Source organism: Phodopus roborovskii, unplaced genomic scaffold (genome assembly GCF_943737965.1).
Source record: "Phodopus roborovskii unplaced genomic scaffold, PHOROB, whole genome shotgun sequence".
NCBI classification, from domain to species: Eukaryota; Metazoa; Chordata; class Mammalia; order Rodentia; family Cricetidae; genus Phodopus; species Phodopus roborovskii.
In genome coordinates, this window is record NW_026126618.1 from 2,807,803 (window position 1) to 2,834,509 (window position 26,707).

The window sequence follows — 26,707 nt, forward strand, 5'->3', positions numbered from 1 at the left end:
TCAGCCCCTGGCTGATACGTAGCAGCCATCAATACTGGCCATCATTAGTAGCTTCTTGGTCACAGGAGCAGAGACGATGCCAGTGCCTCTGGGGGCAGGGATGAGACGCACTAACACAGAGCCACAGCGGCCTGTCACTTTGCATGGAACAGTGTGGGGCTTGCCAATCTTGGCCCCCCAGTAGCCTCTCCTCACAGGGACAATGGAAAGTTTGGCCAAGATGATGGCCCCTCGGATAGCTGTGGCTACCTCCTTGGAGCACTTAACACCAAGACCAACATCACCATTGTAGTCCCCAATAGCGACAAAAGCCTTGAACCTGGTGTGCTGACCAGCCCTTGTCTGTTTCTGTACTGGCATGATCTTTAGAACCTCATCCTTAAGAGATGCCCCCAAGAAAAAGTCAACAATCTTGGATTCCTTAATGGGCAGAGAGAAAAGGTAGATCACCAGGGACTTGATCTTCATGTCCTTAGCCAGGCGACCCAGCTTGGTGACGGGGACCCACTCCTCGTCTTCGGCTTTACCTCCACGAGCCCCACGGCCTCGACCACGACGGTGACCCCTGAGACCGCTGCCGAAGCCTCCACAGAAGCCACTGCAGCTTCCTAATCCTGGGCCCCCGGGGCCCTCCCGCTGCACCAGAGTCATCTGCAGTCTTAGACTCTGTGTGTTAAGTTTCTCTCTCAAGTTTGTGTATCCTCATAGCCGAGACTGAAGTACTTGACTCTTACTATATGCTAACCCACCTACCTGCTGTTTATCTTCCACTACAGCAAAAAATGGCGAAAGTTCAAAGTATGTTACTTCTAAGACTGGTTTTACAGAAAGGCCCAGTGACTGCGGTTTAAGAATTCAGACTCTTGACATGTATGTAGACTTTTCCTGCCGAGGCTCTATTACTAATAAATGAATTTTTAAAATGTGTAACAAGAGGTGTGTGGTAACAAAAGCTTTTAATAAGCTGTTTGGAACACAGGAAACAGAAAGAAAATGAATTAGCAAAAGTAAGGAAGGTGGCAGGTGGTAGTGGCACATGTCTTGAATCCCAACACTTGGGAGGCAAAGGCAGGTGGATCTCTGTGAGTTCAAGGCCAGCCTGGTCTACAGAGTGAGTTCCAGGACAGCTAGGGCTGTTACACAGAGGAACTGTCTCAATAACCCGCACAAAACAAACAAAAACTAAGGAAGGCTTACACTTAAATGTCCACAGAAACATTAAAAGCCAATGTGATTAATCAAAAAGGAAAAGTAGAAGTGAGCAACTTAGCCCTGAAAAGCACATAAAGGGCTTGAACTCGAGGCACTGTCAAGGGTGAAGGGGCAGGCCAGAACACAGGTCTACAGCTGCGCAGAAACCCCATCAACTTCTCAGCTTCTCCAAACTCTTCTCTTTGACAAAGAAAGAAAAATAACCTACCATAGGATGATCATCAAGTTCACACACACACACACACACACACACACACACAGACACACCAGTACTCAGCACTTAGTGAAGAATACACAGTACACTGAGATTCACAAATTTAAATAAAGTCACCACAGAGAGACATACAAATGACAGACAAAACAGCACATCCATCCACAAACACAGGCTAGGATGAATTCCGGTCATATTGAGGCTTAGTCTCAAGCAAGACCAACAACCCTGAGTGTTGTAAGTAAATACGTAACACAGTAAACACGGGCCAGGTGAGTCTGTGCACTCCTTTGAGGGGCACTTAGGAGACAGGTTTGTGAGTTTGATGCCTGCCAGGGTTACACAGTAAGTTCCTGTCTCAAAAGAAGAAAGCAGAGGTGGTAAGACAGAAACACGGAGGAATGGTTGGGAAGGTCACAGACCGGACAAGTCGCTGCATTAGAGGGAACAGGGGCTTTGGGAGACTTCAAACAGCATTCTCTAAAGACTACACAGCGCTTACACCTCAGAACCAAGACCCATCTCCTACAGTAATTAGGAAGCAATAGATTCACATGGGAACTAAAGCTTAATCTAGAAATAAATACCACGTGAGAAATGCTATATAGAAACCTTACAATTCAGGCTATCCGAAAATCATTTATTACAACAACAAAACTAGAGTTAATTTCTTTATTATTGAATTATATTGTAAAGTCTACATCTAGGAATTAATAAATGCTTTGCATTTCCATTGAGGACACATTTACTCTAGTGGAATAAAACAGACACAGACAAAAGACCAAGTACACTTTTTAAAAAAAATGGCATGTTTTACCTGGCCCTACTTTTGCTATACTGGACCATACTTTTCCTATTCCAGACTGACCTTGCTTATAGTATATGTTAAGTCTGATTTATCTCCCCACATTTTTAAACATTAAGTGGGGCTTCTCACAATTTTTAATTATAAACCAAAGACTGAAACAGTATGAGAAGCACTGTCTGAAAACAAAGGAAGAAAGATGGCTATTACCTTAGAGTGGAAAATTGAGTAAAACATGGCCCCCCTGTGGCTCATCTCAAAAGAGACACTTTTACTCAGAGAGGCAAGCACTTCAGATCTGAGTCAGCTTCCCACATGTCCTGAAAGACCAGACCACACCTACATGTTCTGGTCTTAATGACAAAGTTTACTTAAAATGTCTATGAAATATCTAAAAGCTAAATACAATAGAAAATTGTGTGCTGGTCTAAATAGTCATCTTCACTTCCTCCTTTTTTAAAAATTAGAATTACCTTTACATTTTTGGATGTTATTAAAAATAATTTACATTTTTAGTGTGCTTTACGGTCAATGACTGTAAAATTGTAACTTAAAAATGACTAATTTAAAAATTTTTTGCTTTACTTGATTCTACTAAAATTTAAATTTACTGCAACTTTTATTTAAGCCATACATGAGGTAAATTTCAGCTAAAATATAAGACAACCATAAGGATATTGTTAATCACTTCAAGAGTACATAAAATCATAATTATAATGCCCACCCTTATTCACAATTACAAAGGAAGCATCTGCTACTGCGTATGGGATTTAAAAGCAAATGATAGACCTTTAAATCGAATTACATCAGGAACTATATGGCTAAGACAAACAAAACCCCAGAAACACCCCACACCTCAACCTAAAACAGAAAAAAATCCCTGGCAAAGTAATTTTTTCTTTTTGGTAGTAGAAGACATTGAAGCAAGGAACCCAAATGAAGCAGGAGACCAGCCCTTAGTTCCTGACAGGACAAACACCCCTGCACTTATTTACCTAAAGGACATTTTGATAATATCCTGGGCTGACAGGGTAAACGCTCTGTTGTAGATAAAAAGTACAAGATTCCAATGACCATCTCATAGCTAGCTAACTGCTCTTCCAAACGTCGCCAGCTAATAGTAACTGCAAACAGGTGTCCATGTTGCCCTAGAAGATCTCTGTGGAGAAGCAAGTGTACTTAAATGGTTGAACGAAGCGGGAATTTCATGCCATGAAACTATTTCAGGGAGAAGTATGGCAGGGCCGCACCAGCAATACCACGCTATCACTGACCCAAGTCACACCAGAGCTTATTGCTGCACCTTCCATGGACAACACACCGTGACATTACAGGGAGCACAACGGGGGACCCTCTCTAACTCACCTCATTCACATCTGTAACATTTTTACTCGGTAGAGAATAAGTCATAAATCTTTTCTGTAAGAATTCCAAGTATTTAATGTGTAGCTTCACATTACATCACCATGTTTTGCCTTATTTTTCAAATACACAAAACAATGCATTTTCCCCAAAAGTGAAATAAGATATCCACATTAAAAAAATAAAGCCTACAAAAAAGTTCCAGAGCTAAAAAAATTATTCATATGGCACAATGTGATCTCCCAAGTCCAAAGTGTTGAAATGAGGTCCATGTATGAGTCTCGTCTGCTTTTCAGTGCAGCGCTGATTTTACTGAGGTGAAGTCATGATGCTACTTCTTCAGGCAACAGAGGACACGGATGTTTCTACAGTTATTAAAAACAGGAGATCAGGTTGAATGTGCCGAAGTGATTTCTTCAGTTGGATATTTTATTATCTTGAAGAAAATTAGTGAAGGGATTTCCTTGGTTGGTTTCCATAGCTTGATACACCAAAAACAAAAAAACTGCTACTACAACAAACATCAACATTTTTATCCACATGGGAATGGAGCGTCCCTTCTTCGTCTTTTCTGATCTGACGTCCGCCAAGGGGACATACTTGGGGACATATTTAGATGAGAAGGAGTCTTCCACCCGGAAGTCACTGAGCTCTAGTGGTCGGCCTGCTGCCCCTTTGATTGGTCTGCGGCAACTAGCACTGTTGAGGATGAAAGAATTTCACAAGATTATTCCCCAGACTAACAACAAATGTTAGTGCAGCTTCTAATTCTAAGCACGCTGTATAAAGCAGCAGCTGACTGACAAATGAAAGCAGGGAGCCTTCTTTCTGTTACACTTTTTCTGTATTTCTCCTTTTCTGTGGTGGTACTGGGAGGTGAGCCAGGGCCTTGCATGCTCGCTAGGCATTTTATTACAGAACTAATGACCCAACTGCACGCTTATCTTAAAAATCAGTGGCAGGCTAGAGAAATGGCTCACAACCAAAAAAGTAAGAGTTCCAGTTCCAGTACCCACAGTTGTTTCTTCAGCTACCGTTAGCCAGATGTGGCGGCAAAACCTTTAATCCCAGCACTTGGAAGGCAGGGACAGGCAGCTCTCAGAGTTTAAGGCCAGCCTAGCCTTTAGAGCAACTTCCGGGACAGCCAGGGCTACAAAGTAAGACCCTGTTTTGAAAAACCCTCCAAAAGTTACTGCATTATTTATTATAAAATAATTTTAAAAACATGGTAAATATTCTCTAAGCCTGTCTTAAAGGCTTCTCAAAGGTCATTTAGGGGGAAAATAAGGTCCCGCATGCCTGCAATTCCAGCTCATGGGAGGTGTGTCAGGGGCTGAAGACAGTAAAACCAGTGTCAGCCTGGTCTCAAAAAATCCAAAAACACCACCCAAAACAAAGTAAACAAACAAACACCAGGAGCAGCGGAGATGAGATGGCTCAGCAGGCCTCCGTACTTTAGAGCAACCTCACAGAGGAAGTCACTTGACACCCAGTGTCTACCTTTGGCTTCCACAAGTAAACATGAACACACAACATAAAATTAAAAAGAAACAAAGAGGTGTGCTCATGTAGCAGAAGGCTTAGTAGCAGAGGGCTCACCAAGCATGCATGAGGCCCTGACCCCCTTTCCTCCCTAAAGGAGAGAAAATAAAATCTGATTCCTTTTCATGGATGTGAACCACTTGATTCTGAGAACAAAGCCACAACAAAGTTGTGATGAAGAACCAAACGGTCCCTAGAAAATACCTATCCTCCACCCAATCTCCCCACGCACCTAATTCCCGTGGGAGTGGATGCTTCATAGGGGAACATTTCCTTAAGAATATCCCTTTCTACTCTTCTTTCCTCTGTTTTTTCTTCCACCTAGTAAGAAACAAAGACATAATCACAAGTTAAAATTTAGTAGACATATGCAGTAACTGAAACGAACATTTTAGGGAACACAAAACCCTCATCTAGCCTAGCTTCGTTACCATTCACAAGCCTCCAAGAATCTTCAAATTTTATCACTGAACAATAGGTAGTTATTAGAAGGAAAAGTGCCACACATTCAAGGGGGAGGAGATACCCAGCAGCCTAATTCCCACTGACTCTCCTTCCATTAAGATACTGTTTCTTCCTGTTAGAAGTTCTGTGATAAAGGAAAGGATTAAATGTAGAAGATGCCTATCTAATGTAGACCTCTATCTTGTTTTGAGTCAATTAAGCCATTCCAACTTGGAAAAAAAAGAGTTCATCTCCTTTGCTGAAGATTAAAGTTACGAGCCATGCAGCAAGCATTTTAAAGGTCAGTTCTATGGGCACGGTCACTTGAAAGTCTCATTGCCGGACTTTTCAATCAAAGCGCAGCTTCCCTTACAGCCCGGTAGCATTTTAAACATGGATCCATGACAAGAGTATGTTACAAGCAGCACGTAAACTCCCCGCAACCAGGAACTGGAGAGTCACACAACAGCGAGAGTATAGGATTATTAGTAGGTCGTACTATATTAATTTCTATTTTCAAAACTAAAATTGTCTTTAAACCATGTATGCACAACATACACACGAACATTCATAAACCTCCCAGTAAAATTCTGTCCCCTCCCACTTAAAAAAACTCTGAAAGATGAGTGACAGCAGTGGGCTTAATTGTATCCATTCATTTACTTCGGCTCTCGGCAATGGTTTCTTTGGTGTTCTTCTGGGTATGTCTGAGAATTCAGTGATTGGCAGAATAGAAGATGCATGCTTGAAATTTCCAGTCAACCTATTGACAACCTGCCAAGATTCAAATTATTCAGACTCAGAATTATCCAAACATAGCAAAGACACTTAAAATGAAAAAGATACTCCACGCCTGCAATATTTGATTTTTCCCTAATAAATTTTAGGTAACAGGATCTACAAACACACACTCAGTGCTTTACATGTGACCTTGTTATAATTCTTCAAATATTTAGTAAAAAGTATTTTCATAGTATTAGGATTCTTGTCCAATGAATTAAATTTATTTGTAAGATGACTATATTAAAATATTCTAAAATGCAGAAACTTGGACTAAATTAGTTTAAAATGTAATATAAATTTATGATTTGCCAAAGTTCACCACCTCCCAAACTCCAACTGAGGGGTAATCCCAAAGAACAGCACTTAAGATAGTTTATTAAACATATTTACTAAGGGTTCGTTGCTTGAAGCCTTTATAGTTTCAGCTATGGGAGTACTCTCTGAAATTACTGCACCATCTATACGAAAATGTTGTGAAGTTTCCACCTGTTAGTTTAAAAACAGAACAAAAACAATAAATATAAAATAATCACTAAATCCCTGCCAATCTGAAAACCCACTTCTAAGCAATAAGCCTTGCATCACCCTTTTTCTTGGTGTTCTTCTTGGCCCTCTTGTGGACTCCCTAGTTACTGCCTGCAGAGGTCCGCCTTTGGAAGGTCCACTTGTCCATTCAGCCTCAGTTACTCCAGCTTGAGAATAGCTCTATTCAAGCATCAACACGTTAAAAAGTCATATTCTAGCACAAGCACCTTTAATAATGACCATTTTAGCACACCGAGGGACCAACAACTCTCCACATGCTATGCCTTAGAAATGTTTCTAAGCAATCAGAACACAAAGCAGACTGAGCACAATTTATACTCATGACATTTGTTACAATCCATTTTCTAAACTCAGAATCTCCTGAGTGCCTCTAAGTGTTTTTCCCCTAGGAAACAGGCCCCTAACAAGTCACTATCAAGTAGATTGTAACTGTGTTCTCACCTCCCTACAGAAAGCAGACAGCTCCAGATGAACCTGTCTGGGTGGGATAAAATGCACTACCCCCCTCACTTAAAACACCTCGGTGGCTGAGCACAGCGGTGTAACATTTGTAATCCTAGCTTCAGGGAGGCAGAATCATGAGAACAGTCAGTCACAAGTGTTCTACCACAGCCTAGGGTGCATAATGAGAGCGACTTTAAAAAAAAAAAAAAAGTAATCTAGAGCTGAGGCCATAGCTTGCTAGGCATACACAATGCCATGTCGGTCACTAGCATCACAAAAGAAACCCTCAGCAGTCCTTACACATTAGCTCAAATCCATTCAACCAGTGCTTTGAAAAACTAGTGTGCTTAGGCTGCCACTTCTGTTTAAGCTAATATTTTATGAGCATCAATGATGGCTTTTATGTCTGTAACTATTAAATCAAAAGAGCTACATTTTTACTCTTACACTGTGATAAGCACAAAGATTCAATAGAAGTGCCACCACTCTGACCCTAAAAAAGACAAAGTCTCCTAGCAGAATTTCATCTTTATTTGGATTGACATTGTAAGAGCTCCTTCCTTCCTTCCTTCCTTCCTTCCTTCCTTCCTTCCTTCCTTCCTTCCTTCCTTCCTTCTTTCTTTTTTGGAGACAGGGTTTCACTGTGTAGCCTTGGCTGTCCTCAAATTCAAGAGATCTGCCTGCTCTGTCTCCTGAGTGCTGGAATTAAAAGTACAAAGTACTACCACTCAACAAAAGAAAATATTGTTTCTGTATGTGTGTGTGAGTGTGTGTGTGGCACATACATGTCAGATGCCAGAGGGTGTTGGATCCCTTGGGCAGGAGTTAGAAACAGCCTGAGCTATGACATGGGTCTGACACCCTGACTTGGGTCCTCTGCAAGAACTCTGAACCATCAAGCCACCTCTCCAGCACCAGCATCATAACATTTGTGACTCACAATCTGAACCTAAGGTTTCCTTATCCTGCTACTGGTTAGGAAATCTCTGCTGAATGTGAAACTAATGTCAAAGATGAATTACAAAGTAAAACATTTAATATATTAAAACTTAATGAATTCCCAAGTATGTCAATAGAGGACACAACATCAGCCTGTGCATCTCGATCCTGGTGACACACTTAAAATTTCAGCCCTGGCCTCCAGCTCATCATTCTGCTATTCATGGCCAGCAGTACTGTGACGTAGACACACATGGTCATTCATAACAACTGACTTTGAGGATATTAATAAAACTACCATTCAGCGGCAGAATTCAGAAAGGCGCACCAACAATTACAGATTACCTGACTATACCATACACGCATTGTGAATGCTCTTATGTTTTGAGGCCAAGTAAGAATGACAATCCCACCTGCTGCCAGCGAGCTGTTCCCTAGAAGTCCTGATTTATGGGGACAAATGGAAGAAACAAAGCTCCCCTCACTGGATTCTGATTAAGCTACTCTGCGAAGATTAAGTCAGAAGGCCGAGGCATGTGAGAATACAGGAGCTGGGCGATTAAAAGGCTCTAAATCCCAAACAGAAATCGAAGCCCATACCCACACCAAACAAACAAAACCAAACAAACAAAAAAACCCTCCAAACCAAACAAACACTTCACCCCATCCCACCCCTAAATCTGAAGTAAACTACAGTAAAATTTAAACAAGTCTAATGTGGATGAGGATGAGGAGCCTGGGCTACATAATGAGCTCTCTCAAAGTATTAGCAAAAGGGTATAGGTTAAGGATGGAGTAGGTACCAAGCATGTTAAGAGTTCCTGGATTTGATTCTCAGGACAGTGGGAGAGAGAATATAGAAACACAAATGAGAATAAAGATAAAAAGCCATATTACTTTCAAGTGTCCACTACCCACACTTAGGTAAAGCATAATTAATGACCATTTACACTGACTTAAACACCATGTAAGTGAAAACTCTCACATTCACCAAAGGAAAGCAGCTGAATACAGTCTAGCATATGTACCAATCTTATTCATAAGCAGGATGCAGCTGCACTAGGAACGGAAAGGCAGGCAGGCTCTATTTTGATTTGGAGTGAACTCTAGGAAGGTATGAGTGGTGTAGATTACTTCCAAAAAGACAAACTCTAAAACTCCGGGGGTGGGGGGGGTGGGGTGGATATGGGGGATATCGGGGATCAATTCTATAGAATAACATAAAGCTCTAGCAGTACATTAAGCTACTGCCTACAAAAAGTAAACATTCATTCACAAGATTTTAAACATAGCATTTTACTTTATATCCTAGTGATATATCTTAAAATACTGTGGATTGCATTTAGCAGTGTTAATGTTACTTTGAAACATGTAAAATATGATATTTAAATTAAGAAAAATATAATTAGAAGAACTAAGATACTCAGCATGAGACACATGTCAGAACCAACTTTATAGCCTATATTTGTAAACTTGAAATGTCATCATGTGTTCACAAATTCTCTTTAAAGATGGAGGAAAGAGGGGCTGGAGACGGCTCAGTAGTTAAGAGCACTAGCTGCTCTTCTAGAGGACCCAGGTTCAATTCCTAGCACCCCACTGGCAGCTCACAACTGTCTGTAACTCCTGTTTCAGGGAATCCCACATCTTTGTACATAAAATACAAATAAATAAATAATGGGGGGGGAGATGGAAGGGGGAAATGAGGGGCGGAGACTCCAGACCCCATCTAGCTGGCGGGGAATGGAGCCCAGCAGTAGAGTGCTCGTCAGGACGCAGCAGGCTTAGGTATGATGGGGATAATGACTGTATCACAACTGGTCATGAATATAAAAATCATAAGTAAAAAGTGTATTAACCAGTGTGGCTATACACACCTTTAATTCTACAACTCACACTTCTCTGTGCGTTCAAGACCAGCCTGGGATATACAGAGACCCTGTCTCAAAAAACAAAACAAAAACATTTATTGATCACCTTAAAAAATGACTGGGTGTATTAACTTGAAAAGTGGCAAATAAAAGGGTCCCCCCCCCCCCCGTTCTCATATGAACTTACTTCAAGGTAACTTAGGAACTCAAATTTTTTTTTAAATAAAATAATTAGTTATAGATATCAAATAACAAGACAGTGAGAAGTCATCATTTTGTAACTTCAAATAAAATCATGGGGGGCTGGAGAGATGGCTCAGCAATTAAGAGCTACTCTTTCAGAGGACCCAGGTTCAATTCCCAGCACCCACATGGTAGCTTTTAACTGTCTGTAACTCCAGTTCCAGGGAGTCTGACACCTTTATACCAATACACATAAAATAATTACTAAAAAAACAAAAACAAAATAAAATCATGGACTTAGGCAATATCATCCACAGCAGCTGTTAAAACCTTTAAATGAAAACGCCAGACAAGGCTTTACATTACATGGGTCAACCTTTCAACATCTGAACTTGTCAATTAATTTTAGTATGTTTGAGGAAATCCATGTTGTTTGCTGAAATGATCAATAGAAAGGGCACAATATATTCATGAAACATTCTTGTCAAAGAAACTGAATCCAAATTCCGACCAACCCCTTAGGTCTATGCTGTCCAATACAGTCGTCACCAGCTACATACTTGTGCTTAAAGATATAGTAGCCTCTGCTCAACTATAATATTTAAAAAGACTAACCACCATTTCTATTTTGACTAAAAAAAAAGAAAGAAAGATAAAAAGGTCTACTACACTGTCACACACAGGTTTGGTCCCCAGTACACCAGATTATATAGAATACCGAGAAACAAATGAAACATTTGAAACAACCTACCTACTCTCCAGAATGTAGGAAATACTGTCATGATCAATTATGGAGGGAGGAGAAAATAGCTGTGGTAGAAACTAGTATAGCCTTACTGTTCCGATCCCAACTTAACTACCCAGTAAACCACTTCTGGTCAAGAATGGTGGGTGGTACCCTCCTGTGCCTAGACCTGGGGGGGGGGGGACAGGCAGGAGGGCCAGGGGTACACTGGGCCCTGCCTCTCCACTGTAACCCAACAAAAGGAAGGGGGCAGGGCATGGTGGTGCACACCTGCTCTTGCAGAAAGCTTTACAAGTTCCAGGCCAGCCAGGGCTATCTAGTCAAATACTGTCTCAAAAACCCACAGAAACAAAGCAGACAGAACATGGAAACGATAGACGGATAATAAAGTAACACACTGTCTAGTTGAAGAAAGAACCTTGTGTAGATCAGACGGTGGTAGCACACGCTTTAATCCCAGCACTCGGGAGGCAGAGGCAGGAAGATCTCTGTGAGTTCCAGGCCAGCCTGGTCTACAAGAGCTAGTTCCAGTACAGGCTCCAAAGCTACTCAGAGAAACCGTCTTAAAAAACTAAAACAAACCTTGGGTGACAAGCCTAAATTAGAGCCAGTAATGTTCCTCTGTAAAGCAATATAATATCTTATACTTGCTTTATCCCCAATTTCCTGTAATTTTCCTTTCGGAAACTCTTATCTTGTTCTTCCCATGGCCCAAAACATTGTAAATCTTTTATCTTAAATAATGTGGTTTTAGAAACATACTAGTTTCAAAGTGTAGGAAAAAGCTACAAATAATGAAACAAACTAAATTCAAATTCAGACTAGACAAAAAGACAAATATATAAAACTATTTCCTCCATTTCCAAAGAAGTTATATCAAGAGTGCATTTCTAGCTTCTGAAACAATTCTTTTAAAAGGAAGTATGATGAGCTGGGCGTTGGAGGTGCATGCCTCTAATCCAAGCACTGGGGAGGCAGAGGCAGGCAGATCTCTGGTCAGGCCAGCCTGGTCTACAGAGCGAGTTCCAGGACAGGCTCCAAAGGAAGAATGATGGTACAGCACTGGCCTAGCACACCTGAGACCCCAGGTTCAAATCCGTTGCACCAAAATGAAAAAAAAAAAAAAAAAAAAAAAAAGGGCAGTATGACCAATACCAGATTGCTCAGTGCAAGATAAACAGGCTATACAACTGAAAAATCCCTCCAAGCATCTATTTTCCATGCTATTAACAATGAGACAAGGTGGAGTGCATGCAACTATTCATCAAAGGTCAAGACACAAGACAGATGAGTGTTGGTCACGTGACTTATACCTGCACAGGGTGATCATAAAACTAAAGATACCTGGTTGTGCTCAACTCTTCTTTGCTTGAGTGTTACTGGAGTCTTTGCTCTGCCCTTTAGTGGCTCTCTCTTCTCAAGCTTGAGCTCTATTTTAGAGTCTGGAAATAACATTGGAGAGATCGTTATTTGCTGAAACACTTTGGATGTTTTACTAATATCACTTTGGAACCCTGACTTTAGGCACCTTAGTGCACATGACAATCTGTTTATTGTAATACCTCAGTGGAGTAAAATGCCTAGTAATATTCATCAAACAAACCTTTCAATAACAGCCCAAATCTCTTTTATAATCCTAGTCCATTTGTAACCCTCCCCAATGTTTATTCTGATTACTCCTTCCTAATTACTCTCTTCCATTTTCTCCCAACCCTAGAATAACCTTAAACATAGGAGAATTCAAACTGCTCCTGTGGAGGCTTGTCATGCTCTCTCTCTCTCTCTCTCTCTCTCTCTCTCTCACACACACACCAATGCAAAGGTGGAAGTATTGTTTTGTCCATGCACTACATTACTGCTACACAGCAAAAATTAAACTAAAATTTCATGCGATTGTGTGGCTCTAATCATTTGACAGTAAATGGTAACTGCCAAAGAGAGCCTTAATTAGGTGGTGCAGATGGATAATAGACTACATGAGAGATGCTAGGTTCAATCTTTAGTGTTTAACTTCCCAGCAGCCACGGTGGTGCAAATCTGTAATTCTTGCACCAGAGGATGAAGAGACAGGAGGATCTAGAGTTCAAGACTGGCCTGTGCAACAGCAAGACTACCATAAACAAAGCAAAAACTTGGTAAAGAAAGTAAATTATTGCTAAAATTCTTATTCCAAAAATTTGCTTTCTTAGCAAAAAAAAAAAAAAAAAAAAAAAAAAAAAAAATCAGTCCTTAAACCTTAATTTTATATAAGCTCAATGTGGACACACTTCAGAGTAATCAGGATAGGTTGGTGCTTTGCTGGCCTTCTGGTCTAATAATAAATTATTTATTATTGAGTTCCCCCAAGATAGCGACTGTTAGCGAAAATAGTCCCAATAGGTCAATTAAGACCAAGTAACCAAGTCTATGCCCAACACTGTCACTAGATCTACAAGCATATCTATATTTGGTACACTCCTCAGTATTATAAAATCTACTCTGTTCTTTCTTTGAGATAGCCCAGACCAAAAAAAAAAAAAAAAAAAAAAAAAAAAAAAGCGCCTACTAATGAAACAGAAACTGATTAGACAAATAAGCTATCTGGTTACAAATTTTTTAAAGTCCTTGTTCAAATTTAGATTTTAACAGCCAATTAAATATATGATCCTTAAATAGTGAAAAGGACATATGACAGCTAGAATAGTCCCAATTATACTACTGGAAGGTTTCAATGATGAAATGGAAAATGTATATTCATCCAAATATTTCACTTGTTGAAACTCCAAGAAGAAAACACACATAAAACATGTCTCTGGAGACCACAAAACTTCAAATTTAACAACTTTATTGAATTTGTAGACGCATTCTTCAGGAATACATTGCTTTAAAGAAATCACACAGTACTTAACAGGTACATGTATACATGTACATTTTAGAAGACAAATAACACAGCTGCCAGAGAGTGTAGTCTAAGAACATGGTAGTAGTAGACATGTACACTCAAGGGACTGTATTTGGTTACGCTTAAGACTATTTTCCATGTCTCTTCAATCAGGCTATCTTACCTTACAACCATACAAATGAAAGCAGGATAATACATTGCTTCTTACAGACACAGACATTGGGGAATACTAAAATTTCTTAAGGATTCTAGAAAATAATTCAAATTTGCTTTTAGCATTCGGATCTGAAATTTAACTAACATGGATGTACAGCATCTCTTTAAATACATGTAAGCAAAAAAGCCCTTTCTAATGTCTTACTCATTTAACACGTCATGTTGAGTGAATATCAACTATACCAGAATATCTACTGTAGCTGTGTTCCTCAAAGTGTGGTCACATGCTTTTATGACCCATGAACTGCCTTCTCTATCAGAATGTATAGCTGTACACTGCTTTTTTTAATTAGTTACTAAAAAAATAAGCACCTGTGTGAGTGTGTGTGTTTACACACAGACTCAGGAACGCAATATATCTCTTACTGTTCTCTTGCAGCATGACTAGATTTAAATCCTTTCATTAAACTTTCTGTGGGTGGTGGTAAACTCACTCAGGACCACAGCACCATCAACACATGCTTCTAACCACTATGGTGTAGCCTCTCCTTTCCATTCTCATACAAGGTCTGTAAATCAGCAAGCTTGTATGCTGGCACTTAAAGAGCTAGAATTAGTAAGAAGTTTGTTGTAGACAGAAGCATGAACAAGAATGATGACAAATTTTAGAATGTGTAGATACTTCAAGCCAAGAGCGATGAAAAGAATTAAACTTCCTAGCAAGAGATTTGTATCATGAAAATAAGCAGCAGAAAGCAGAGCTGACTTTGAAATCCCAGGGCGGTGTGCCTATTTCACTGCTGAAACCAGGCATTCCTGCACACTAGACTCTTCAAAACAAATTCCTCTGACAAGGGGGGGAAAAAGAATCAATGTTTCAAGTGATTAACAGCGTTTAATTCCGATCCAGGCATAGATAAGCGTGTGATTGTCATTGCTTAAAAAAAAAAAAAAAAAAGGAAAAAAAAAGTGAGGCCACTGGGCAGTGGTGGCACACATCTTTAATCCCAGCACTCATGGCACAGACACATCTCTTTGAGTTCTAGGACAGCCTGGGTTAATCAGAGCCTGTCTCGAAAAACAAATGATGATGATAACAACAAAGTGAGGATTCTACTTCACAAAAAAATACAATGAGTCGGGTGTTGGTGGCACTGCTTTTAATCCCAGCACTTGGGAGGCAGAGGCAGGTAGATCTCTGTGAGTTCAAGGCCAGCCTGGTATATATATAGCTAGCTCCAAAACAGGTTCCAAGGCAATACAGAGAAACCCTGTCTCAAAGAACCAGGAAAAAAAAAAAAAAAAAAAAAAAACAATGTAAGACTTATGTAAAAGTGTTATGTAAAACAGGAAGCTGTAAACTTATGTGAGGCAAATATGTGATCTAAACTTAAACTGTACTAGGCTTTTTATATGAGTAACTATACTATAATTTGGTGAGTAGAAGCTTAATACCTTGAAATTAGTTCTATTAGACTTAAAAAGACCTCAAAAGAAAATTCTGGCATAGAAGTTGCTAGAATTCCTAGAAAGATTCATAAATTCTACAAATCAAAGTTAACTGTCTCTGTCCTTGACTTTATTACTGTTTATTTCCACGTCTTTTAATAACTTTGTGTATGTCCCCTCCAAATAATGTTCCACCCTTAAAGGGGGCAACAGTCAGTTTATTCTTAGAAGCTGGGTTAATCTTACAGTCCTTCAACCACAGATAACGTCGTCCCACAGTAGAAGACCCCATGGCATAGGCAGACACCCTTACTTCATCAAATGCAGCATCACAGAGATATGAAGCTGCATCATAGGTTCTGCTCAGAATCTCCAGTGCTTGGGGTGCATGGCTAGGATCTGAACTAATAATCTGTGCAGCCTGGCTTATGTTGGCTTGCAGAGACTTAGCTACAAAAGCAGTGTGGGTTGCAATCTGTAGTGCTGATGCTGCAGCCTCATAAGATCTACAGAGAGCTAAGTCCACATGTTTATCACAAGACTCAGTGGAGGATGCCTGAATCGCAGCTCGTGGGGTGGTTTCAGAAACAAGCCCCAAGATTTCATCATCTACTGTTGGAACCGATAATATCCGTGTTGCCTCGGTGGAAGAAACTGGATATTTGCATGCCAGCGAAGGCAGCTGCCTATCAATTTCCTGCCACTCCTCTTCAATTACTTTTAAAATAGAATCATGTAGAGGAAAAGATGGTTCTGAGACATCTATTTCATCATGCTGTGGTTGCTCAGACACTTCTATCCCTAAGGTAGTAAGGGAACGAGAGATGACACTTTTAGCAAAAGAAGACATATGTTCAGATTCAGGTATACTCCGAAATGCCACAAGTGACCCTGAACCCCCTTCCTTTGGGGACCTCTCACTGAGCCTAGGGACTGTGCGGGGAGGAGACAGGGATTCAAACTCTTCACGGTTAGACCGGACAAGTCTCTTACATATGTTTTCTACATCCAGTGTGGGTACAGAATTAGAAATCCCAGGCAAACTGCCGACCCCACCCTGGACTAACAGAGAATTGACATAATCTCTGATTGCACGAGCAAGTGGTGGAGAAATGACTTGTGAGCTCTCTGACTCTTGGAGAACTTCTGTTTCACTACAGAGAACTGACTGATCTGAAACATCAAACCCCTCAGCACACGATGGCCGAGTTCTACTTTTCCCTCCACGGTAAATATTTTCTACTGTGTCTTTACAGTAAGTAGTAGTGGTTTCTCTTATCCGTGAAGGAGAAGCTGCAGCAGAGGCCAACCTGGCAGCGAGTTCATGCTGAGAAGATGACGAAGAAGAACTTTTTTCTACGTATCTATCATAGCTAGACTCGGAAGGAATAAATACATTCCGTCCAGGGGCTACCTTCTGTACCTGCCCCCTCCCAGGCAAGGCTGTGTCAGTAAGAGGCCCTCTAGGTGGGTCTCCCTTAGAAGTATGTACTTTCTTAGCTGCCTGCAGTTCAGTCCTGCCCAAAGGAGGACGGGTGGAGATTTCAGGAAAAGAAATACCCTGAAAAAATCCACCAGAGGGAGCAGATGCAAGTTCAGAAAAAGGAACAGAACCCCTAGTGGACTTCGCTTTCGTGTGTCCTTTCTTCTTCCCTGTAGAGGCAAAAGAGCAGGAAGTTTAAGCATGACTGGTTCGGGCTGGTCTTATTCTCTGCCTCCTTGCTAAGACAGTGCTGTTGAAGAAAGGGACCCTATACTCCACACTCCCAGCAACCAATCTGATACCAGTGCCTTGGAAAGCATGGTCAAGTTAATATTCACAAAATTAGCAAATTATGAGTTAAAACTCTGAAGTATCAAACTCTGTATTTATTATAATTTAAAAAGGAATGTACTTGCTGATCTATTCTCAAAAATATTTAAAATCCTGGACAAAATTGCCACAAAAATCAATGTGTGTAAGCAAAATCTTCTAAAATAACTTGTATGCCTATCACTAGAGAAGAAAATGTCATATTTAAATGTTAACACTATAAATTAATTATAATAAACACATAAACATGCAACATGGTCCAAAAATATAACATGAAACAAAATTGCACATAAAAGACTCAGCATATCATTTACATATAATTTATAAAAAAAACAAAGCAGCATTCATCAAATGGATCATTAAATATAAACTTGGAAAGATAAATATCAAATTAATGATTTCTTCTGGAGATGTAATAATGGAGAAAGAAAACTTTGCCTTTACAAAAATTCAATTTGAAACAAAAGTTGAATGGCTATTTAGACAAAAAATATGTATCTTTGTCAATACTGTTTTAAATTTTACCTTGTTCAAGGGTAACACTGAGTCAGAAAGAAAACTCACATGTCTGACTAACAGCATTTACAATTTTACCTTCGTCATTGTCGCTGTATCTGTCGGAGTCATTACTGCCATTCTGCCTCGCATTTTCTGAAGAAGAGACTGTTGGCAGAGGAGTAGAAGATCGAGACTCTGGCCCCTGTTCCCTCAGTTTCAACAGCTTCTTCTCGTACAGTTTCCTGGTTGTCCCTGTGTTAAGACAAAAGCTTCATTAGTACTGGCATGAAACTGTCTTTACAAAATTAAAGTCAAACAAGCATAAAAACCAAAACAAAACAAAAAAAGCATGTCTATTAGTGCAGATGCCTAGAGACCAGAGCAGCCAGATCGCCCTGGAACTGGAGTTACAGGCCATTGTGAGCCACCTAACATGGATTCTGAGCAAGACTAAGGTCCTGGCAAGAGCAGCACAGACTCTTCAAACTGGGATCATCTTTGCGGCCCATACAGGAAACAAGTTTTTAAGCAAAGTGCTTTCTGTTTCTAAAGTAAATGATTAAAAAGAATACATAAAGTACTCTTCCAAAACAGCTGTTTCTCTGTGTGGCCCTGGCTGTCCCCAGACTCAGAGATCCACCTGCCTCTGCGTCCCAAGCACTGGGAATAAAGGTATGCACCACCACTGTCTGCACAGAATCACAATCTTACTTCTTATGTGAGTGGGTGTCTACCTGTGCATCATGTCCCTGTGCCCGTGCAGGCCAGATGAGGGTGTTGTATAGCATTACAGATAGTTGTTAACCACCCAGGGGCTGGGAAAAAATAGATCTGCTCTAAGAGCAGCTAGTGTTCTTATATGCTGACCGTCTCTGTAGCTCTCCAAAGCGCTTTCTTATACACAGCTGGAACCCTGAACAAAAAATGATTATACTGCACTAAGATCAATATGCCTATAAAGAGAGAACCATGGTCAAATCTTATAAATAATTTGATCATCTTTAATTAGGTATGTATCTTTCCTCAGTTTATGGAAGATGATGACAGCGGGCGTACTGATCATAAATAACTAGTACATTAACATGTAATCTAGCATACTTCATATAACATACATTTCAGTGTCTCAGAATTTTACAAAAGATATCACATGTCATTATAGCCACAGGCTTGTCTGAGAGTGGCCTATGAATGGCACACTTCTAAACCCAGCACATGGGTAGCAAAGCAAATAAAACCAAACCAAATCATTTTCAACTATAGCACCTAACCTCCACCAGTGTTCAAATCCTTACACAACCCTGACGTGTGTTAATTTGTCTCGTCTTGAGGTCATTGACTAAATCCTGTAAGAAAATCATAATTAACCCGGCAAAAATGCTGCTGTCTAGAAAAGCAAATGACAAATCTCCAGTATTTAGTTCTGCAAGCCTTCTGTTTCCTTTGTCCTTTAGGGTTATCAAGATAAACTTAAATTTCACTTTTATTAGGAAATGAAACTCGTTAGGAACTAAACAATAATTAATAACTGCTCATTACTCTATGTCTTAACTCAGTGACTGAGATGATCTGGCCCATAAGATCCAAGTCTCACAGAGTAGCCAAAGTGACAACATCAACAATGGGTAATCTTACACATTATCTATTTAGAGTCAAGGAAACTGAACTTGTTGATTGGTTATATAAATAATGACAACAGCCCCCAAAGACCCAAGAGTAAAACATGAGCTGGGCTCTTGCTTTTTGGACAAGCAGTTGAGACTTGGTCCACTTACCCACGATGGGACCGGGGTTCACCCCGAATCTCACGAGCTGATCCAGAAGGTCTTCATTCGAGAGCTCTGTCACGTCCAGGTCATCTTTATCCTCCAGTCTGGGCTTGTCAGTTTTCTTTGTGGCTTTCTGTAAAGAAAGTACAATTACCTTCTCTACATGAAAACTTCATCTACATCTCTATGCAGTCAACAAGGTGACTTATTTTTACATTAGCCACAGCAATTTAGTTAAACTAAAAACCTTTACTTGCAGGCTTTTCTAAGTCTAACTGTAGTTAGACTGTACATGCCTGATAACAAGTAACTTAAAACATTGCTGTTGGGGGTCAGGGTATGGCTCAGTGGCAAGGCCCTGCCTACCTGAAGAGACAGTAATAGCATCAAGTGTCCAAAAGGAAATATGAATCTTACATATTCTTGGGAGCCTTGGAAGTACAGCCACGCTACCATGACTGGCCCAATCTGATTCTTCAAATTGGGGTAGCATTTTTTAATGTGAAGTTTGAGTAATCTGAATACAGTAAGAGAACATGAGAAGGGAGGCAAGAATAGCATCACATTTTTTATCCCAAGCATCAAATGTGAGACTAAGGGGGCCAGAGAATTAGCAGCAGTTAAGAGAGAACTGGCTGCTCTTCAATTCCCAGCATCCAATTGGTAGTTCACAAGTTTCTAACTCTAGCATCAGGGGATCTGAATGGCAAACAGATATACATACAGGTATAACACCATACACACAAATAAAGTAAAAGACTAAAACAAAGAAAGAACAAACAGCCTAGTCCATAAATCAAATAATTCAAAATACAATTTGGTGAGGAAAAAATTAAGTCATTAAAAAAATCTATTTCTTATGTTTTTGGTTATAAGCCTGGCCTTTAATGGCCAAGCCACCTCTTCAGTCATAGCTCTACAGTGGAATATTTGCCTAGTATACCTGGGTTCCAGTCTGCCCTAAAAAAGAAAAGACTAACAGAAATAACTAACAAGGCTTTTAGAAGCAGAAAACCAATTCACACTTCCATAATGAAAAACTTCAACTGAACAAAGAAAAATTTTGAGTGGGGGATAGGTTCTCATAAAGTGAACCAGAAAGTAGGGGGTCCATCAACAAATATCACACATTTAATAAGAAGAAAATTAACTGGGCATTGGTGGCACACACCTTTAATCCCAGCACTTGGGAGGCAGAGACAGGTGAATTTCTGTGAGTTCGAGGGCCAGCCTTGTCTACAGAGCCAGTTGCAGGACAGGACCCAAAGCAATACAGAGAAACCCTGTCTCCAAAAACAAAACAAAAAGTGGGAGGTGTGTTACTTGGTATAAATAATTAACAAAGGAGCAGTTTCAATCAAGGAAGTATGCACTGTGTTAAATTCTCCCTTTGGTAGCTTTGTTTAAGTATATAAACTGATATTGCCAGCATGTACTGTGCATAACACACACATGCAGTTCCTGTGGAGGCCACAAGAGGGTATCAGAGCCCCAGAATAAGGAATTACAGATTTGAGCAACCATGTCTGTGATAAGAGGCAAACTGGGTTCCTGGAAGGAGAGCCAGTGCTCTCAAGTGCTATAACCCAGGGTGACCCTGAACTCCCAGCAATCCTCCTGCCTTCACCTCCTGAGTGCTACGATAAGAGGCATGAACCACCATATCAGTTCCATTTTAAGTGCATATTTGCACTAACTTAAAGAACTCTGTAAATTAAGCCAGTAGAGGCAGGTGGACCTTTTTTGTCCAGTTGGTTTTATCGAGGCAGGATTTCTGTGTAGCCCTCCCTGGCTATAGCGGAACTAACCGTAGACCAGGTTGGCCTGGAACTCAGGAGAGTCCAATGCCTCTGGGGGGATTAAAGGTGGCGGTAGCGGTAACACCATCTGGACGCAGGCAGATAGGTGAGGTGGAGGCCAGTCTGGTCTACACAGAGTTCCAGGGCAGCCAGGGATACATCTACAAACTTGCCTCAAAACAACCCCAAACCAAAACAGGAAAAAACAAACAAAAACAAACCCAACAGGTTTCATCATTAGCCAGCCAGGCTGGTGGGGTCATATCTGAACTAGCACAGGGAGTCTGAGAATAGGACCATATTTGACGGCAGCCTGGCTTATATAACAAGTAAATAAATTCAATAAATAAGAAGCACTCATGAAGTTCCAAAGTCCACTGACAGCTCAAAACGATCTCCCCTGATGGGTTCACTCAAGAATGGCACTATGCCCCACTGGCTCCCTAACTACTCGACCTGCACGCTCTGCACACAAACAAAAAGGCAGATTGCCAGCTCCATAAATGCTTACTCCTGTGCCCACTATCTAGATCATTCTAACACCTCAAAATACTGATAAAGACACAATTAGAAGCCTAAAAATAAGAAACCAAAACACGCCAGTCTGGTCTATAGCCTGGTCTAGGACAAGCTCCAAAAGCTACAGAGAAGCCCAGTCTCAAAAACCAAACAAACCAATTAAGGTGGGGAAAACAAAACACACACACCACTATATGCACCCAAGGAAAATACTAGGATGCTGATATGAAGCAATGTACCCCTTAATTGGAAGTATTTACGAAGGCTGGGCATGATAGCAGGAGCCTGCAATATAACACTTCGGTGATCAAGACAGGAAAAGCAGGAGAATAACTTTATACAAGGGATCATAAATGTTCTACGACTTAAAAGTGATAATTTATCTCTGAAATCAAAACTCTCTTTATTCATGTAGTTTAAAACAATACAATACCAACTGATTGCCAATATTAATTTAACAGTTGATATCAGAGTCCAATCAAGGCTAACATTTTTAAAAATTTAAATATTGCAAACCTGTCATTATGAGACTCAGAAAGAACCCCTGCCATAGCGCATGTTTGGAGCTCCACCGGACTTAGGAAGTACTTGCCCGCCCACCCCTGGCCTCCAAGTGATGAGGGATCAACACAGCATTTCAAACTGTCCCTGTTCTTGAGGTACAGCTCAACCCTACAGTAGGTGCTCAAAGGGGCGGGGGCTAGGATCTCTCATGCAAGGAGTTGAGCTGGGATGAGCAAATAGCACAATTTTTAAAAATAACAATAAAAAAAGATGATGACAGACTGGCGGTACATACTTATCACCTGGGCACTCAGGAAGCTAAGCCAGGACTCAATGTCAAAAACGCTACTTTGAAACAAAGTCTTATGTACATAACCACGAAAGCTTCCAACCCCTATGTAGATGACTGCCTCCAAAAGATGAACTGGGACTTAATTTTTACACACATCCAAAAGATCTATGGGTTAAAATACTTGGATGATTTGATAGAAGACCGTCCCTACCACGTGTCACTTAAAATGGAAAACATCTTTTTGTGTTTTGCTTACTAAATAAGTACCAAGACAGTTCAAATGTCGTCGTCGTGTGCCCCCCGCCCCCTTTTTTGGTTGAGACAGGGTTTCTGTGTAGCACTGACTGGCAGGCCTGGAACTCAGAGATTACCTGCTGCTCCCTCCCCCAAGTTCATGCTGGGATAAAAGTGTTCCTTCAATGTCCCCCCTGGGGGGGGGTGTTCATGCTACCTTTTTAAAGAGCTGGTGGATGGGGCTGGAGATGGCTCACTGATTAGGAGAGGACACAGGTTTGATTCCCAGCACCCAGAGAGACTCACAACCACCTCTAACTCCAGCACCTGAGGGTGCTATGCCCTCCAATGGCCCCCTTGGGGAGTTAGCATACACAAGATACAGCATGCAGGTAAAACATACACACACACACACACCATTAAAAGGAGTTGGAAAAAAAAAAAAAAAAAAAAACAGGTGAAGGGGTGCTCCTTAGCTGGGTGTGGGGCACAGGCAGCTGTATGCTGACCTCTGAGACTTCAAGACCAGTCTGTCTACAAAATATGTTCTGGGATAGCCAGGACAGTTAGAGAGAAACCCTGTATCAAATAACTTTTCAAAAGAGGAAAAGAACAAAATGAATTCTCTTGTTTAGAGATAAACTCTCACCGAGGCAGCCCGTGCCTCAGCATCCTGAATGCTGGGATTTCAGATCTGAGCCACTACTCTCTGCTAGCAAATCCTACTTAAAGCGTACTTAAAAATGTCCGGGCATGTGTCTTTTTAAAGACACATGCCACTGCTGCACTCAAGCTTTTTATGTGGGTGTTGGAGGTCTTTCTGTTTAAAGTCACTTTAGCCTTTAAACCCACAAAAAACTTGGAATCACTGAACCTGCATGCATGCGCACGCGCGCACGCACACACATGTACACACACACCGCACACTGAGTTTGTCTACAAAGAACAAAATTATAAGTAGAATGGATGAAACTGGGGATTATGTTAAGTGAAACCAGACACTCAAGAGCCTGGTATATCAGTGTACACCCATAACCCAGTACCTGGGAGTCAGAGGCAAGGTCATCCTGACTACAGTGAATTCAAGACCAGCCACATCAGACCCTATCTCAACTTGGTGCACAACTAAGTAAAACTTTCGAATGAAATCCATTATTTTGTTTGACTTTTAAAAAATGCAATAAAATGGATGTTTGCCCCCCCACCCATAAATAGGGAGACACTAATGACAATAATAGGTGTGGCTCGCCAAAATTTACTAATTTATTGGTTTTAAACAAGAGCTCAAGGAGCTGAGGGTCGCTGCCACTTCTCCTGAACCAGGGGTGGGAATACAGGCACCCAGCCCTTGTATTTATCGGGTTAGTGCATACTAGACACCGGTAGGTGCGAGACTTAAGACGTGGGCGAAGTGACGCTCAGTAAAGTTTTCTCTTCTAAACCCACACGTGCCTATGACGTTTTTCATTTAGGCAATCAGCAGAAACAAAAACCATGTCCCGTTAAACAAAGCACTGTAAAACTTTCAAAGAAGCAATTAGCACCTTCAGGTGTAGTTCCGCGCCAGTACAGGCTAAGCAAAAGAGCTGTGGGTTCAATTCCCAGCACCCGAGAAGCAAGCCGCAATCCATTCGGTTATACCAGTAAACAGCAGCAACTGCCTCTGACCAAACCCGTGCGTTGGGCCTGTCGAAGATTTTAAGCTACACCAGGCAAAGAGTCTTTACTACTTTTCATGGCTTGAATTCTGGTAACTAAACATAAAGCAACAAGATGCTACTTAAAAAAAACAAAAAAGTGCCCAAAGGGGAAAAAAAGCAACGTGGTACACATTAGAGGGAATCCATCTTAGATCTCATTGGTCCCAGGCTCCAAATTGTGATGCCGACAAATTAGTTTGCCATCAACTTTTTTTTTTTTTGCGCGCTTCCCGATCTTTACTTCCTCGAGCAAAATCGTCAAAACGGCAAACAACTCGAAACTCGTGCAAGACGTGTACGGGAACGACTTTTCCAAGGGGCGGCGTTCATTTTACAGTAAAGCCAACCTACTAAAAGCGGGGGGGGGGGGGGCCCGGGGATTGCAAAGGAGTGGCACACACGCCCGAGGGAACAAACGGCCCCAGAGAACCTCCTCCGCAGGAGGGGAAAAAAAAAAAAAAAGGCGGGAATGTCTGAATTTCGAAAAAAAACTGCCCAGAAATGGCTGCGTCGCAAACCGCCCTGCAGGGGGCGCTGCGAGGCTCCGCTGCGCGTCGCTTGGGCACGAAAGCGGGAAAACGCTCCAACTTGTGCTCGCGTGCTGGGGCCGAGCCCGCGGGCTCACGCCCGCCGCCATCCCCGTCCCCGATCCCGTCCCCCCGGGCCCGGCGGCGGCGGCCCCGAGCGCGCCAGCCCGAGCCTCGGCCTTACCCTGCCGACGGCGCCGCGGCCGCGGCCCGCGGAGGCCCCGGAGCCCGGCACCGGCGTGGGCTCGCGCTCCTCGTCGCTGGAGAAGTCGGGGGGCCCCTTGCTGTTGGCGCCCGCGGCGAGCGCCGGCCGGTTGCGCGCCGTGAGGTGCTGCAGGTAGAGCTGCACGTACACGTCCTTGCGCTGCTCGCCGGCCGGGAGCGCCACGTTGTTGGCCACCAACTCGCTCTTCAACTTGTCTTTGGTCAGGACCGACGGGTCCTCCAGGAACTCGGGCATCGTGGGCTCCCGCCGCTCGCGCCCCTCCCTCCCCGGCCGCTCACGGTCGCCGCTCGCTCGCAGGGGCTCGGGGCTGCGCCGCCCGCCGCCGCCTCCGCCTCCGCCGCCGCCGATCCCCTGGGGTCCCCTGGGCCGGCCGGGAGCAGCGCCGCCGGCCAGCGCACGGGTCGGGACACAAAGCCCCGGGCGCACGACTGGCGAGCGAGTGCGGCCAAGCCGGGAGCCCGCGGCGAGCCTAGCACGCACGCCAGCTCCGCGGGGACAGCGGCCGGCCGCGCGCGCGCCCCAAGAACGCGCGCCGCCATTGGCGGGCGGCGGCAGGAAGCGCGCCGCTGATTGGCTGCGGCGGCGCGCGCGGGGTCCCAGCCGCCGCGGCGCAGGCCGAGAGGCGCAGGAACGCAGTTTCAAAGGCGCTCGGGCGGGAGCTCGGGCCCCGGGCCCGCGCTCGCCTCGCTCCTCCACCCTTCCCCGCCGACGCCGAGGACGGACGCGCGGCGCTGCTGCCCGGGCGCACCGTGTCCTCCCCTCCCTCCCTCCCCCAGCCCGGGCTCCCGAGCAGCCTGGCCCCGGGCTCCCGCCGCCTTCGGACCGGCCCGCCCGAGCTGGGCACCGGCTGGGAAGGAAGGACGGAAGGACGGACGGACCCTTGGCCGGGCCTGGCTCCCTCCCGGGACGCCGCGTCCCCCAGGAGGGCCACAGCCTGGCGCCCCTCGGGTGCTGGCCCTGCGGGGCCCGCAGAGAAGCCAGGCAGGCGGTGGGAGCTCGCGCTCCGGGCTGGGATTGCCCGGGCGCAGTGAGTGCAGCGCACAAAGTCACAGCCCCTCGGTTGGCAGACGCTTCTTTTGTTCTGCAGTCTGGGGAAAGGCAGAGTTTGCTGCTTGAGTTTGTTACAAAATTGCGTTTTTAAATCTCCCCGTTCGCTTCTTACCCTGTTCCCAAAGGCTTTGGTTTCCATGCTTAACTACTTGGGGCTTCAAACAAATCTCTGCTTTTGTTTTCCTTGAGCCGCCTAGGTAAGACAC

General features: G+C 42.7%; 1 protein-coding gene and 1 pseudogene across 3 annotated transcripts; both read right to left on the bottom strand.

The window, feature by feature from the left end:
* On the bottom strand, positions 1-3,370 carry LOC127237900 (40S ribosomal protein S2-like; annotated as a pseudogene).
* Tmpo (thymopoietin) lies at positions 2,082-25,717 on the bottom strand. Of its 3 annotated transcripts, XM_051206340.1 has the most exons (9): positions 25,410-25,715; positions 19,657-19,783; positions 17,981-18,136; positions 12,432-12,529; positions 6,945-7,064; positions 6,750-6,845; positions 6,240-6,350; positions 5,365-5,453; positions 3,642-4,289 (listed from the first exon to the last, which is right to left on the bottom strand). In XM_051206340.1, exons 1-9 carry the CDS (start codon positions 25,683-25,685, stop codon positions 4,007-4,009), a joined length of 1,356 nt encoding a protein of 451 aa, XP_051062297.1. In that variant the 5' UTR covers positions 25,686-25,715; the 3' UTR covers positions 3,642-4,006. The 3 variants fall into 3 exon arrangements, with proteins under 3 accessions (XP_051062298.1, XP_051062299.1, XP_051062297.1); XM_051206341.1 differs by lacking the exons at positions 6,750-6,845; positions 6,945-7,064 and having other exon boundaries at positions 2,082-4,289; positions 25,410-25,716; XM_051206342.1 differs by lacking the exons at positions 6,240-6,350; positions 6,750-6,845; positions 6,945-7,064 and having other exon boundaries at positions 2,082-4,289; positions 25,410-25,717.
* Positions 25,718-26,707: the final 990 nt, after the last annotated feature.